Here is a 17,007-nt window from a genome sequence, read left to right as displayed (position 1 = left end):
GCTGCGCCAAAGATTTCTGTTTTGTAATAAAATATGATCAAGCAATCCTAAATCGTCGTGAAAAATGAAAAAAAAGTACGCAAAAATAGGTAGAATCTCTAAAGTATCTGAATTAAACCAGTTCACTTTTTTGTTACTGTTTGAGTCTGAAAGAATTTTTTTTGCTAAGAGTGCTGTTTTTGTTTTGACCGGAAACACGTGTTTAATGTCTTCGATCGTTTGTTGTTTAGCAAGATCCGTTGCGAAAGCTACGTTTTTTGACGTACAAAGGTAACCATTAACAATTGAGCTCAGCTTACTCTTCCGGCTTTACTCTAGCTATTCATAACGAACATATATCAAAATTGACGCGGGTAAACTGATAACCAGAATGTCGATATAAATGTACTGTAACTGTTAACAGTTACAGTACCGGGTGCTAATTTAACATTCACAGCCCCCCTGGCATCAAGTTTCTGAGTAGAACGCTTTCAGTTATTATCTTTTAGTAAAATATTACTTATCTTGCTCAGCATTTTACCTTAAGTAATTAAGGTAAGTAATTAAGGTATACTTATACACATATTGTGTCATTATCGATCTTTGACTCATGAGCAAATGCAAAACACCTTTGATATAGGCCTATACTGTAGTAATATAAAACCTGCGAGTACTCAGTATCAATTTCGGATTTTATCATTCACCTAATTTTATTGCAGTTATGCCCCTTTTCCTATGTTTGTAGACAGAATTTTGGCTGTACAATTTTGGATTCCTACAGTTTTCTCCCAAATTTACATAATCAGCATAATGGCTATAAACAATTGATGTGCACCAATGCAATTATTTCTTTTTTTAGATAGAATCTTGCTAAATAATAATTTGCACATTTTGTCGTAATTGCATGTAACAATTAAGTGTTTAAGGTGGAGTACTGGGTATCCGGATTGATTGAATAGTAATTTTTTTGGTAATTAGTCATTTATCCTCAGGGATAGTTGTAATTTCACTCTGTTAAAAAATGAGTTCTTTTATTTGTAGAGAAAATGAATGTGTTACGAAGAAAAAGAAAGACATCGGGGAGTTCTACTCTACAAGCTGATCCAGCATCTAAAAAAAGAGTAGAGAAGCTCTTCCAGAAAAAATTCTCATATTCTCCAAACTCAAACAAAACAATCTATGAAATGCCATCACTAAGCATTGCATGTGAATGTGATGAATGGCAAATTGAAGAAACCCAGCAGATGAAAATGACATTGAATGCTGTCAAAGACAAACTCAGTGATAAGGATATCTCCTCATGGCATGGACATACGGGACAGATGAATTTGGCTGGAACTGTTATATCAGAGCTAAGAGAGAATTTCAAGCCAGAACTTTGCACTCAAGCTTGGTGTAAATTTTATGAAATTGTGTCGACTTTTAAGCTTATTGACTTTGATATTCCAGAAGTGAATTCGGTACATCTGTGTGAGGCACCAGGAGCATTCATCACAAGCCTGAATCATTTCTTAATATCTCATGGTAATGTCACTATTGAAATGAAGAATAGTATTGACATATTTTTTCTTTAATTTTGTATTTCATATCTATACAATGTAGACAAAGGATGTACATGATTAAATCATGTACACTGTTTGTCTGTCTGTTGAGCTAGACATTGGTTTGCACTTTTGCAAAACTAAACTGTCCCTATTGTGTTGTATATACATATAATATATGTATCCAACATCACAAGATAAATACAAATTTGATGATTCAAAACCTTTAGGTAAAATGTCAAGGTCACAGTCATATGAAGTTGTGTGTCGCATAATTAAACATATACTCTAAAGTGAGCAATTCAATTCAATTAAGTGTCAAAATTCATGTAGGACACAATGGATTTTTTACCAGACGATTACTGATATGATGATTGATTTGGGAATCAAAGTTCAAGGTGACAGTGCTAGCAAATTTGTTATAAAATTCCTTCCAAAAAAATATCAACTGTTTTTATTTTACAATTGCAAAACAAGTTATACCAACTTATATATTAATCTCTCTTATTGGCCGGGAGGGAAGTGTGGGAGGGGTCTCTTACTGTGGGAGGAAACCAGAGTACCCAGAGAAACCCCCCCCCCCCCCCCCCCCCCCCCCCCTCCCATACCTTTTCACTTTGGCATTGACTTACATAAGTTACATGTATATACTGTAATAACATCTCAAGTTTCCTAGTATCTGTCACTGTTTAAATTTTAATTTATGTTCAGGCTGTCTTGAAAAAAAAAGCCTGATCAACATTGAATTCATATTCAAAACTTGGACATGTAACTTTTCCTAAATAACCATTTATTAAATTTATCAATATTGTAAATTCTCATACCTTACACCTATATACAAGTCTGTGTGACCTGTTTTTCAGATTACCAAGGGACATGGACCTGGTTTGGCAGCACTTTAAATCCTTACTATGAGGGAAACAATGTCAGCCAAATGATCGCAGATGACCGCTTCATCCTGCACAGTTTGCCCTACTGGGACTTTGGAGTGGATGACACTGGCAATCTCATGGACTGGGACAACTTCCAGCAGCTGGGGGACACCTGTTGTAAAATGGGTTCTATCCAACTGGTAAGGGAAGTTGTATGTGAAATAACTGAAGAAAGTTATTAATTGTGAAACAAGTTGCTATTTTTATGCAAAAAAGGTTGTTTTTAAACGAACATTAATGTTCGGTTATTGCCATCAAGAACTGGACTGAGAAATATGACCATATTTGGTAGCCACATTCACCAATACGCCATCTACTGTCTGTTTCAATGAAATATGGCTGCCCCCATTGCCTTACGCTTCAAATAATTTACTTGCAAAAACATCTTCGTTTTATGTAGTAGTTTTACCGAAAATGTTGAAATGTATTCAGTAGATGTTTTCAAGATGCATACGATTTGAGAAATGCATAACGCTAGCGAAATGTGAAGACTAAATGAACCTGAACTTTGCGAATAACTCCAGGTCAATAGGGCCTATATTTATGTAAACAAATATTGCGCAGGCACATTCGTCTCGGGATGTTTAGAAAGTTTTGCTCTTCCGTGTTCATTCCAAAACGGCTGGCATCGGTCTGCAAATATGTCCGCGATTTACTTAAATGTGTATTATATATATTCTAGAATGTTACATCATTATCAACTAGATGAGTATTTATATAATTTAGAGAAAGAAATATATCAATAACGGCATACGAGACGATACATTGTATCATACTATATAGGTTACTGTACAGTACATGTTTGCTAGAAAGGTAGATACTAGGTGGCATTTGTGGTCAGGGTGACTGGTCATAGCGTTAACATTGTCATCGATTTCCATATTCCATTTTCCTTTGACAAAAACGACCAATAAATAAAATGCAAATGATAATATCTTGTTGCCATGTGCACGGGATTGGTTGTTGTAGGCGATACTTAGAACGTATTTACTGTTGTAAGGGAGGTAACTGCAAGATTACGGAAATCAAACGTTAAACCAATTTGATTGGTCGATTCTTCCATGACTTTGGCAATGGGTTTACAATCGAAGTGACAGATAACTACGGCAATATTCAGATGATATCAACAATAACACTTTTAGATACGTGTGGTCGGCAGTTGTCATGTTTAAAATGAACAATTATATAGCTTGTTTTTATTTCGGCAAAGTCGAGAATATTTACTGAAACGGACCACAGGTGAAGCAGACTTGGAAATACCGAAACGAAGAAAAATGGGGCTTAATTATAATATAAATTGCCATTATTTTCAGAGAATTGACCCACATATATGTTTTTCAATGCCTAATTGTATCATATGTAAAATATTAGAGGTTTACGAATTTTAAATTAATTTTTCATTTGCGAATCGTGGCCCGATTGTCGTTAGAGTTGAATTACCGAAATGGCCGATAGTGGACCCAAATCGATATTTTTAAGAGAGAATGGACCCAATATAGGATCTATTAATCTTTGGTGTGTGTATAGAGACCATATGCATTTTTTTCCTTTACCTGGAAGTATTTTGAAAGAATTTGCAAAATACCGAATTCACCATCAAATTTTCGATTGTGACGAACTACTGAGACGGTGTTAAGTTCATGTTAAGTCAATCTGATTGAAATCAGCTGTTACATATGTACACTGTACACATGGCTACGTTTACTATGCCATACGCCTACGTAATTTTTTTTCAAAGACGGAAAACGGAAATCCGGATTATCTAAAAACAAATGCAAAAAGACTTGTGATATTCACTTAATTTGACATTCAGCCATTAATTATTATTTGTAGTTTTATAACTTCTGAAATAGTGTGATCGATTCTCTATATAATATTGCTGTGGAACTTGTGCTATTTTTCAAACAAATTCATTTTGATAATTTGTTAATTTAGAACCTTCATCAAGTCATGATCAAGACTTGAAATTCTCGCTACACCATACTTCAAACACAGTAATCAATGAATTGATAAACTGAAAATTGAAGTCAAGCAAATGAGTTAATATTTACATAAATAATTTTTCAATTATATATATACAACACATGTTCAGATGACTATTTGTGCCATGCTGTTACAAGATTTCAGTTACAATTCTAAAAGTCAAGCAAATGAGTTAATTAAATATTTACCTAAATAATTTTTCAATATACAACACATGTTCAGATGACTATTTGTGCCATGCTGTTACAAGATTTCAGTTATAATTCTAAAATTGAATTAGTATGTAAATACCGTATTTGACCTAATAAGGGCGCAGGGCGCGGGTAATTGACAGTGGGGGCGCCCTTATTAAGATGAGTTATTCTGAAGTTTTATAAAACAGACTATACCTTGTAGCAGAATACCAAAGGTTGTGGAAACGATAAAATATTCAGTCATAAAAATATCCCAGATGAAGATATCTATTCATTATCATATATTAAGCTTAAATATCACTTGAATACTCATGTAAACTTGTAAACCATGCCAGCTGATCTTTAGACCAGAGAACGTGTGTTCCACCATTTATGTTCAAATGGAACTCTTTTGTGTTCTATTTATAGAAACAGGTGATTTCCCAGATCATATCAGACATCGTTTTCTTTGACCTAATAATTGATTTACAATGTCTTTTACTAGCTTTCTGTTCTGGACAAAAGTTATTTATCAACAAGAATGAAGTCTTTACTTTATCTTCAAATAAAGATGGTAAGTTATTATTTGTATGTGTGTTTAGTTTTGGGTGCTCTTTGCACTGACATGTCATCTGTAGCCTGTAGGAATACACAAAATGTGGCGAAAACATGTGTTCCAGTTACTTAATTTGCTGAAGAAAATTGAACACATAAAGTAGCAAAATATTTCACATGAATTATTACTTTTGAACACCATTTTGACACCATTTTGACACTCAGTCAAAGATTTATTTCCTTGAAAAAAGGTAGGGGCGCCCTTATTAGGGCAGGCGCCCTTATTAGGTCAAATACGGTATATGTTATACTGTCAATATCCACAAAGCGAGTGTAGTCTACTGTACTCAGTCATGCCGGTAGATAGCGGTACATATACGTACTGCTTACATCTCGTGCTTACTTGTGTGAACTATAAATCAATAACAAAAATGGTTCATATATTTCTATATATGACTTCACAAATCATGCGGTGTCTGAAGATCTGAATGAAGTGAATAAACGATGTATTAAGTTATTTTTATGAAATATTCAAGTCATAGATCATTCTTTTTTTAAAAAATACTGATTTAAGGTCCATTTTGGTAATTCAACTATAACGGCAATTAAAATACTTCTCGTTTTTTTTAAAGCCGGAAAACCGAAATCCGGATTATCTAAAAACAAATGCAAAAAGACTTGTGATATTCCCTTAATTTGATATTCAGCCGTTAATTGTTATTTGTAGTTTTATAACTTTTGATATATTGTGATTGATTCTCTATATAATATTGCTGTGGAACTTGTGTTATTTTTCAAACAAATTCATTTTAATAATTTGTTAATTTAAAATTTTCATCAAGTCATGATCAAGACTTGAAATTCTCACTACACCATACTTCAAACACGGAGTAATCAATGAATTGATAAACTGAAAATTTACCTTAAATAATTTTTCAATATACAACACATGTTCAGATGACTATTTGTGCCATGCTGTTACAAGATTTCAGTTACAATTCTAAAATTGAATTAATATGTAAATATATGTTATCCTGTCAATATCCACAAAGCGAGTGTAGTTTACTGTACTCAAAGTCATACCAGTAGGTAGCGGTACATAAACTTACTGCTTACATCTAGTGCTTACTTGTGTGAACTATAAATAATAACAAAATGGTTCATATATTTCTATATATGACTTCACAAATTATGTGGTGTCTGAAGATCTGAATGAAGTGAATAAACGATGTATTACATTATTTTTATGAAATATTCAAGTCATTCTCTTAAAAATATTGATTTCAAGTCCATTTTGGTAATTTTACTATGACGGCAATCAGGCCTAGAATGGCGAATAAACCCCTAATATTTTACATATGATTAATTTTGACATTGGAGAACATAGAATTGTGTCAATTCTCTAAGAACTGGTAGAATGTACAGAATAGAGCTTCATAAATATATTCTCAAAAATACTAATTACCCCGGTAAATATAACATTTTACATAAACCTCCCATGACTGATGGTGAACTTAAACTTGCAAATCTCCTGTGTCATTCCAATTTTGATATGTGTAAATATATACACGTACTGTTATATATATAGTTATAGATATGGAATGCTTCACAATTTGCATACAGTTATGGAATCTTATAACACCCCCAAAAATGTTCTCACCACATAAAGGTGTGATTTGTGCAATTACATTGCTGCATTGTGTGGTTCAGTATGATTGGATGATCAACATTGGAAAAGGACAATAAATAGGGAATGTGTCGTCCCATCGAATGGACTGTAATCTTTGTGATCAGGTTTGAAGTTGAAAATGAATCTTGAAGTTTTCTTTTCCTGTTTGCTGAATTATTCGATGAAGATAGTCTTTATCTGGTTGTTATTCTTTATCACATTGTTTACAATACTGTAATTATAACAGAAGTTTATCTTCTCATATACAGATTTATTAACATCAAATGATTCCTGAACAAAAGGAGTCAGGATTTTTTGTTTTGATGTACCACAAATGCTTGAGTACAGTTTCAATAGGATACATTCCTAATTCGGGCCTTGATTAGCAGCTCTGGTTTTGGTTTTCAGTAATTCTTTATGTGTGTTTCATCATATTTAGTTGAAATACAACTATGTATGCCAAACTAACGATGGAACTAGCCTAAATTTAGTGCATATTAGAAGTTGGCATCAATAAGGTCACAGAGTCCTGGCTGTATTATAACTGATGATGCCTTCCCGAAAGAAAGAAGACATATTTTATTTTCATCGATCCAAGATAGATCAACAAACTTCCAATTTCAATTAGGACCTTACAGAAACATGCATGTGTACAATCAAATCAGAACAGCTGCAAACATTTCAAATTATTTGCAATTAATTCCTAAACCGATATCAGTAAATTTATCAACTTAAAACTAAGAAGATTACTGATTTTGCATTAAACAATAATGTTCGTTTACAGTACTTCCAGTACTTTGATTTAGTGAAACAATTTGTAAAAATTAAAGTGGGGGAAATCCCAAAGAGCCATCATCCATTCAGTGTAGTTTTGGAAAAAATTTGTCTTCTAGGCCTCAATGTAATGGTATAGCAGCCTTGGTATTTATTTGATCAATCCAGTCTTTTTATTTTATCCGAACTTGATAGGTTGGCAGTGGCTGAACCTTTCATTTTGTCATATTCCAGGGTGAGAGAGTGAAAGTTAACCCTGGTGTGGTTACTAATTATGTTGTTTTTTTTTGTAATATTTTCTGGGTAAGTTCCATATCAGATCCTGTGTATTTTTTAGGTGACCTGTGATGGCAGTATTGACTGTCAGGACACACCAGGTGACCAGGAATCGGTTGTATCCCGCCTTCAGTGCTGTGAGGCACTTGCAGCTTTAACTATCCTATCTCCCAATGGCTCTCTTGTCCTCAAAAAGTTCACCATGTTTGAGTGTGAAACTGTCTGCCTCATGTATCTTCTCAACTGTGCCTTTGACCAGGTGAGGACTGAATTATTTTCTAAATGTAACACAATGTGTATTTTCAAGGGTGTATGGATTCATAGCTTACTATAGCAGATTATGGAATCTTTTAGATGATGTGTCTAAAGTCTAAATTTAAAGATTTTCTGTTTTAGAAGGCACTTGAGTAACAAGAAAACGTGCAATATTACAATGCAGCCATGAAATCGAAATGTAAACAAGAAGTTAAAGATGCATATGGTTTAATATTGAAATTATTTGAGTATATACATTCTCTTTTGACCTATCAGGTTGAAGTTTTCAAACCAGCCACCAGTAAAAGTGGGAACTCTGAAGTCTATGTCATCTGTACAGGTTTCCATGGCAGCAGTACAATAACAGGACTCACAGATTATGTCAAACACTATTTTCGTGAGTAAAAATATGCTTATATTCAAACATTTCTATATTTCTCTACATTTTATAATAAAAAAAAAAAAAACACTTTTATAACAGGCTGAGATATATTACAATTTTGATGAGTCATTCTGAATATGAAATGCAATGGATAAAATGCATTAATTGGGAAAATCTCTCTCTTTAAATTATAAATAGCTTACATCGACTATGCCATCAATGATTTCTTGTGGTTGCTCAATATTTGCTTACATGCCTGTTGCATTTACGATTTTTATGTGTGTTTTAGCCGATAATTTTCGAAGTCTGCTTGTTTAAAAAATATCAAGGAACTTTCATTACTATTGAATATGAACTTTTGTTTGTCCACAGAAAACCAAAATGGAGGTGTTCAGATGCTGTTTAATCGAGACTGCATTCCGGACACTTTTATATCTGAGCATGTGGCATGCTGTGAAATGTTTACATCACTTCAAAGGGAGACAATCAGCAACAACTTGGATCACTACCCGTCTGTATCCGATCAGTATATACTTTGGCTGGAGACTATGAGGAATTACTGTGCAGAGATGTACCTCACAAAATTTGATCTGAAACAAATACCAGTAAACTGTAGGATTGGTCACAGCTACAAGAAGAAGAGATTGGTAAGTTTATAGGGAGATTTTTTTTATCTAATAATCAGTAAATTGAGGAGGATGTTAAGGAAAGGAAGCCACAAAGTGTTGTTATTTATCAACCTTGTCAAAATTTTGAAAATGGCTGCTACGGTGGCCGTTAAGTAACATGACTTTGCAATCAAAGGTTTTCTTGAACAACACTTACTTTTCATGTCTTCTCATATTACACAAGTGGGATTCAGCTTAAACCTGCCTATTTGGCTTCCCAAACAATGACAACACATCTGTATTTCTAAATGTTACTTACTACCATTGGACGTTCGCCACACACCATGCAGTGTTTTATTCAGCTTAATGCTATGTATAAGTAACATTGTATGTTACATGGTGACAAAATATTTCTATTCTAAGCACTTTGATCCAGTATTGTTTTCACTCCTTTATATATAGAGCCATACTGCCCAAAGCTTCAAAAATGACTTGACACCCTTTGACCAGAAACGGCATTCAGGAACCTTCACCCAGAGAAACAACTCAAATTCATTACCGTGGCAACAAAGAGTTCATCTCTTGGACAGATACAGTGTGAAACCTCCAAAGATTATCTGGTGTCAGGTGAGACTTGATGTTTTTGGTATCATTAGTGGGGATAGGCAGTTTGTTAGTGGTAATGACAGGACTGGTACCACCAGACACGTTTTGGTAGGGTAAGGAGATCAGTATCATTTAGAGTCTTGATTTAACCTGCCCAGTTTTCAAATAACCTGTGCCTTAATTTCAAGACCTGATATGACCAAGATTTGTGGCCTCTATTCAGATCAATATATAGGTATACGGTTATTAAGGTTGTTTGGTATCGTTCAAAGTGACGGATTGGTTGGCATTATTTATAACAATTTGTTATGTTGGTTACTCCAGAGTCAGGTGTCTGGTATGACATCATGAAGTCAGATTAAATGAGTTTGAATTAGACATACAAGACCTTTTACTTATTTATTTGAACAGAGATTACAAATCTTGCTCATATCTGGTTGTGAATCTGAAGTAACTGGGTAAGCAACACTGATGTTTTTGATATTGAGATTTTTCTTATTGTTAATTTGTAGACATGTTTACAATTTATTGATGGTTGATTTCATGTTATTTGCCATTTTAAGTTTGAGAGCTTCCTGGAGAAATTATTTCATGTTATTTGCCATTTTAAGTTGAGAGCTTGCTGGAGGAATGATTTCATGTTATTTGCCATTTTAAGTTGAGAGCTTGCTGGAGGACTGATTTCATGTTATTTGCCATTTTAAGTTTGAGAGCTTGCTGGAGGACTGATTTCATGTTATTTGCCATTTTAAGTTTTTTAGAGCTTGCTGGAGGAATGATTTCATGTTATTTGCCATTTTAAGTTTGAGAGCTTGCTGGAGGAATGATTTCATGTTATTTGCCATTTTAAGTTTGAGAGCTTGCTGGAGGAATGATTTCATGTTATTTGCCATTTTAAGTCTGAGAGCTTGCTTGAGGAATGATTTTATGTTATTTGCCATTTTAAGTTTGAGAGCTTGCTGGAGGAATGATTTCATGTTATTTGCCATTTTAAGTTTGAGAGCTTGCTGGAGGAATGATTTCATGTTATTTGCTATTTTAAGTTTGAGAGCTTGCTGGAGGACTGATTTCATGTTATTTACCATTTTAAGTTTGAGAGCTTGCTTGAGGAATGATTTTATGTTATTTGCCATTTTAAGTTTGAGAGCTTGCTGGAGGAAGTAGACTGTAAAAGCTGTGCGTGTGGTAGACCAGTAGACCGTCTCATCAACTCACGTTTCTGTGATGGCCGACTCATACAACAAATGCAGGAACTGATACAAAATACCAAGGTAGGATTTCTTGTTATTGGGCCAGACTTGTCAAGGTCATTTTTACAAGCAAGTGTTTACCTCTTGTTTATCCTCTCACGATGACATAGAGCAGGGGTTAAAGTGTTCTGTTTGCATGAACGCATGTTCACTTTTGTCATTGCTCTAGTTACTTAATTTTAAAACAGATTTTGATCAAACTTCACATATTGGTTAGTATGAGAATACTTTAAATGAGTTTGTAGTGGCCTGCAAGGAATTTGTAACGTTTCCAATGTCATGTTACTATTGAAATACATGGATGTAATCTGTTCTTAAAATTTGTATGTGATTAAATCTTGAGACGTACTTTACTAATACATCAAATATAGATTACTGTAACATATAAAAAAAAGTACATCTACATTGTAGAAGTTAATGATGATATTAGGTTGATGAAATTTATCCCGTTGAGTAACTAAGGGTACCAAAGGAGCCAAATTTTATTAAAGTTATTGCCCTTTGTGACAGAACATTCGGACAGCTGTAGGACTAGTTTTAAGAAATTTGCAAAAATTCTGATTCATAAAGCTTCTACTGTCCATAAATGAATACAAATTCTTTCCATTGAATATGTCACAGGCGTATTATCCTCCGCTTCTCAGTTCTCTTGTTTATACCAATACAGGACTACAGAAACAGCAGTCATGCTCCACCATTGTCATCAGTCAGTCACGCTCTAGATGGCCTCGTACATGGATGTGAGGAGTCTGATAGTAATACCTTAGAGGTCACAGAGGAGAAGTCATCCTACACTGTTATACTGTTGTCGAGTACACCCCAATCATCAGACACCGATTCATCAAAAGATCCTCGGATAACTAAGGTAGTAGATAGTTTATACAGTCAGTTACAATAAGTACAGTCAGGAAATCAGCTTTACTGTAAATTCAACAATTCTTATTTAATTTACGGTGAAGCCTATGCATGCAGCTTTGATCATAATTTCTTTATTGTTTATTGCAAACAGTGTAAAAGTTTATGTATTGAATACAATTTTTACAATTATAGACATTATAAATATCAATTTCATGGTTATGAATTAAGTTATTTTTTATTTTATTTTTTTTCATAAGTTTTGGATTGGGCCTTTGAAATTTGGTGAATTGGAAAGAAAATTTTTCAGTAGTTAACTGCAAATTTTGGGAATTTGACTTAAACATAAATCCTTTTTACTGTGAACGGGGACCATTATCAACCCACAAAAAGCCCCCAGAAAATGTCATGGAATTAATGATGTCAGCTATGACTTTCATTGTGGTACAAAATCTCTCAATAGGTGCTGCATATGTCATCGTCGTCAATCCAGTCTCCTGATGGGGGAAACAACAATGTTTTCTATGTGGATGTAACAACGGACAGCTACTGTGGGGAGATGGAGATTCTGTCTCAGCCTTCTCTGTTGTCGTGGACACAGACGCTGTTAAAGGTAACACGTACATCTCAGCATGTGATTAAGTGTGTAACCAAGATAATCTCAGTTCTTTTTGCTTCATTCTAACAAAGTTTGCTGGAGTTTGCCGTGTGTTGTTAAATCTGTGAAAGAAAGTGTGACATGGACCATAATTATTATTATTCATAATACCCATAAAGGTACCTCATTTAGGTAATATTTCTTCTGTTTTTAACTTGTATGTTGTTGTATGGACAGCAGTATCTATTGAGCAGTTTTACTAAATGTTACATCAATCTTACATATAATTGTATTGTTGGGTAGGATCAGTATCTCTTTGTTCACACTTTTTTTATCCAACTTATTTTAGACACTGAGGATGACCGACTCGCTGATTGTACGGATGTCCAGTTGTCTGACTCGGTTTACTGCAGGCGTAGTCTACTTGTTAGGTCACTGTTTCAGTAAGGTGAGGTTTATTGTCACAACGTAAAATTGTATTCTTTATTAGTTTGTCTATAATTCAACACTTGAAATTTCCTCATGAAAGACTGTGCTTGATGATTTATTTTAAGCCTGAGAAAAGTACATCATAAACCTTCTTCAGAAAACAAATAAATATTGTACCCTAAAACTACATATTTCTTCTGCACTGATTAGATTTTAAATGAATTTCTTTTATCAATTGAAAGGCTTTTCTGATAATTTATGTCTAAATTTAGGGTCAAAATCGATTGTGTCCCTCTTGGAGGGTTGGTAAGTATGGTGAACAATGGTATTGAGATAATATAGTAGGCCAGCTGTCGTAAATTCAAAAAAAATGAGGGAAAAAAATTCTTGTTTATATATTTTTATAGATGCAGGTGGAGACCCAAGATATTAATAGATAAGCCATGTCATTAATTGTACAGGTGACATATGCTTGATATACTGCAGTTAAATCCTCTTATACCTTCATGATACAGATCGGTTTCCTTCAAGACACAGATGGAACCAGACTCCAGCAGCTCCTGATTTGTGAAGAGTATACAGGAACTCCAGTCTTGGTCCTTCAGCAGCTTGAAGTGATTCAGGAAAAGTTTGACAATATCAGAGAAGAATGCATTCCACAAATGTGCACGTTGGACTCTGAACATGAAACGAATGTACGAAGTGAAATGGAGACCAGTACAGAGTGTCATTCAACTACACAAATCTCTGGAAAGAAAATCAGCCAAAGGTCACGGAGAGCACTCTTGGAGACTGTGTCTTTGACAGTTCTTCTTAATGGTAAGTTAATGAATATGTTGTGGATTTACAGTATCAAATCACATTCATGGTCTGGTGTATTTTTCAGCTCTGTGAAATTCATTTCAATTTTAATTTGAGAAGAATTTCAAATTTCTAACGTAACATTATCAATGAACAGTGTTTAGTTTAAGATAACATGGGCTGGAGATGGTCATGTGACAAGTGGCCATAAACAAAATGTCGTTTGTAAATGACATCATCATATTACATGTATTGGTTCTATCACTAAAAAAATGCATTTTACAAACTGAATGGAAATATTATGATGTAAACCTATACTTCTATGATTATAATGTAGACGTAGACTTACCTACTGAACACTTGCAAAGAAGGTCTATTTTGAAGTCCAATCCAACATTAGTTCTTGAATATTACCTCAATTAAAGATCTTTACTTAGATCTGTATGTCCGAAAAAATTAAAATTTATTGAATGTTTTTGAAATTATTTACATGTATTTAATATTTCTACACATATATAAATAACTTCACTTATATTATCAAATTACAGATTCCCTGTTTGTGGCCTCCCTGTGTCACACTAACGCAACTCTTTTGAGGACCTTTGTGAGGACTGTAGGGGACCTAGAGAGGGAGCGCTATCCTATGCAAACTGATCGACTTGAATGATAGACTCATACCAATATGTCTGGTATGCAGAAACTATATGTGAATGGTGAATGAGGGCAGTAGACATGTTGGGCATATGGAGGTCTGAATGGTTTAGGTCTGGTGTTGAGAGGAGAGACTACCATTGGTGTACAGAAGACAGACATGTTGGCATATGAAGATCTGAATGGTTTAGGTCTGGTGTTGAGAGGAGAGACTACCATTGGTGTACAGAAAACAGACATGTCGGGCATATGAGTCTGAATGTTTAGGTCTGGTGTGAGAGAGAGACTACATTGGGATACAGGAAAACGACAGTCGGGCATTGGAGGTCTGAAAATGTTTAGGCCTGGTGGTGAGAGAGTACATGTCGGGTATAGGAGGGAGGTCTGAATGGTTAGGCCTGGTGTTGAGAGGAGAGACATGTCGGGTATATGGAGGTCTGAATGGTTTAGGCCTGGTGTTGAGAGGAGAGACATGTCAGGTATATGGAGGTCTGAATGGTTTAGGTCTGGTGTTGAGAGGCGAGACATGTCGGGTATATGGAGGTCTGAATGGTTTAGGCCTGGTGTTGACAGGAGAGACATGTCGGGTATATGGAGGTCTGAATGGTTTAGGTCTGGTGTTGAGAGGAGAGACATGTCAGGTATATGGAGGTCTGAATGGTTTAGGTCTGGTGTTGAGAGAAGAGACATGTCGGGTATATGGAGGTCTGAATGGTTTAGGTCTGGTGTTGAGAGAAGAGACTACCACTACGTATACTGTACAGAAGATAGGTTATGGAATTGGTATGTGTGAAAGACAGACAACACTTGGGATCTATTACTAAGACAGACTTGGAGGAATAGTTTTCAAGTCTTTCTTATGAATAGTTATGAAGTAGTCTGTCTTTCAGACTAGAAGGGTACTGATGCTTAGGTGGCAAGTGGGATTTGGTGTCCAAGGGGAATTACTATGGAAAGGACAGGCAAAGAGGAGAATTGTTTTGGTATGAAAAACAGGATTGAAATCATTCAGGCATTAAGTGAATCATCTAGAATATTTTTTGATATTTATATGCAAGATATTTTAAGAGCTGGATGACATTGCCAACATGCTGACTGAGGAAAAATTGTAATCAATGTTAAGCCTATCATGATCAGATCAACTGTGGTCTGCCACCTAACAATCCATAAACTATCCTTGCTATTGCTACTTCTTGAGAAGTATCGGGTGGAATGTTTCCCTTTTCCTTGGTTCATAGTTATGTCTGTTCAAATTTGAGACTGATCAGAAAGACAAAATGGCGGACAAGTGGTCATCTTGAATTCTGACGGTTGAAGATTAATATCACTATCTCATGTGAAATGCTGAAATGTTTTTGTTGGAGTGATCTGAATAACAGAATGGTTGACAGTCAGAAATTTGGATTTTGACAGTTGATGTTTGTTATCACTTAGTCTATTTCTTGGATCTTTCCAGTATTTCATTTGTAATTTCTTCTTTGTAGAATGATTACCGTTCATATTTTTGCTAATAGAACATGTCTATGTGACATAAGTGAAAGGGAAGACAAGAGAGAAGTTCATTAAATATCAAACTGCCATAGAAAAAAATGGCGGATACCAAGATCTCTTTGGGATTGGTCATGAGTGTTGAAGTCTGTGAAATTAATTTGTTTTTGGTGTCAATAACTTTAAGGTTTAATGGAAATAACAAACAATACATGACACTACAAGTATGATTCATAGTGTAGTGTTATTTACATTTGATAATTTTACATGAATAAAACTTTTGTATTGAAAAAAAATTTGCAAATTTTTTTCATTGTGGTAAAAATTAAATGATCTATGAAGGGATAACCTTTACTCTGACATTAATATCTACATGAAAACAAAATCATTGCTAAAGATAAAAGCAACCATTTTTTTATACAAAGATATTGCTCCTAAATAATCTGATAAAATAAAGCGTAAAAATAGAATTCTTCATCCCATGCAAGATAACAAAATAAAGAGAGAGAGCTTCGTGTACAGAAAATGCAGTCATGGAAACATTAATGATGTCAGCTACTGTAGATGAGAGATAGCTACATGGCGTGAACACAAATACTAGAATTAGCCAGTCAATATTGTTATAAAAATAACATGATTATCTTTTAAATCTTGTTAAGATTATTAGCATTGAACTGAATTGTTTCAATACGTGAGTTGGGCCGCGGTGGCCGAGTGGTTAAGGTGTCCCGGCACTTTAACACTAGCCCTCCACCTCTGGGTTGCCGAGGGCCCTGGGGTGGGGATTTGGTGGGATGGGGTCAGAAACATTGAAAATGACATCCCCTGGGTCCTCTTATCATATCTTCACAATTTCAGATTGATAAAGTCAAAATTAAAGATTTTTGGTAGGGGGGTACTTTTTATGCAAGGGGGGTACGTTTTGGTAGGGGTATAAAAAGTATCTGAGTACTTTTTATGCAGAATTAAAAGTATCCGGATACTTATTATGCAGTAGGTACATATTATGCATGACACCTGTCCCTTTTTGGCTAAACGAATCTGCATATTATTTTTATACAGTTCATTGCCTTCTCTATGTGAATCTTGTTCCTTTTTTTCGTCAATGCAACATATTTGTCAACCAACAAGTTGAGTCGCCGAGACACTTTCAAGAAGTAACGGAACATTTTCAACCAGCGCAGGGGAAGCAACTGTTTTAA

At 34.7% G+C, this 17,007-nt stretch overlaps 1 protein-coding gene across 3 annotated transcripts; it reads left to right on the top strand.

Annotated features, from left to right (window-relative positions):
* The first annotated feature begins 200 nt into the window (after positions 1 to 200).
* On the top strand, positions 201 to 16,174 carry LOC117321994 (cap-specific mRNA (nucleoside-2'-O-)-methyltransferase 2-like). Of its 3 annotated transcripts, none has more exons than XR_004531445.1 (14): positions 201 to 270; positions 1,021 to 1,503; positions 2,384 to 2,592; positions 7,944 to 8,141; positions 8,414 to 8,534; positions 8,892 to 9,166; positions 9,590 to 9,754; positions 10,873 to 11,004; positions 11,651 to 11,848; positions 12,302 to 12,451; positions 12,786 to 12,884; positions 13,381 to 13,684; positions 14,215 to 14,430; positions 14,714 to 16,174. XR_004531445.1 is itself a non-coding variant. In XM_033876675.1 (13 exons), exons 2-13 carry the CDS (start codon positions 1,026 to 1,028, stop codon positions 14,331 to 14,333), a joined length of 2,448 nt encoding a protein of 815 aa, XP_033732566.1. In that variant the 5' UTR covers positions 201 to 270; positions 1,021 to 1,025; the 3' UTR covers positions 14,334 to 14,563. The 3 variants fall into 3 exon arrangements, 1 of the variants encoding a protein (XP_033732566.1); XR_004531446.1 differs by lacking the exon at positions 201 to 270 and adding an exon at positions 409 to 534; XM_033876675.1 differs by lacking the exon at positions 14,714 to 16,174 and having other exon boundaries at positions 14,215 to 14,563.
* The last annotated feature ends 833 nt before the right edge of the window (positions 16,175 to 17,007 follow it).

The sequence above is a fragment of the Pecten maximus genome, chromosome 2 (assembly GCF_902652985.1).
Source record: "Pecten maximus chromosome 2, xPecMax1.1, whole genome shotgun sequence".
Taxonomy (NCBI): domain Eukaryota; kingdom Metazoa; phylum Mollusca; class Bivalvia; order Pectinida; family Pectinidae; genus Pecten; species Pecten maximus.
This window is presented reverse-complemented; position numbering and strand designations above follow the sequence as displayed.

Excerpts from the sequence above, each read along its gene's own strand:
- LOC117321994 (XM_033876675.1), top strand. The coding sequence starts at position 1,026 with ATGAATGTGTTACGAAGAAAAAGAAAGACATCGGGGAGTTCTACTCTA. Across the intron at positions 8,142-8,413 it reads TCAACTGTGCCTTTGACCAG|GTTGAAGTTTTCAAACCAGC; the intron begins GTGAGGACTGAA and ends TTGACCTATCAG. Across the intron at positions 8,535-8,891 it reads TTATGTCAAACACTATTTTC|AAAACCAAAATGGAGGTGTT; the intron begins GTGAGTAAAAAT and ends GTTTGTCCACAG.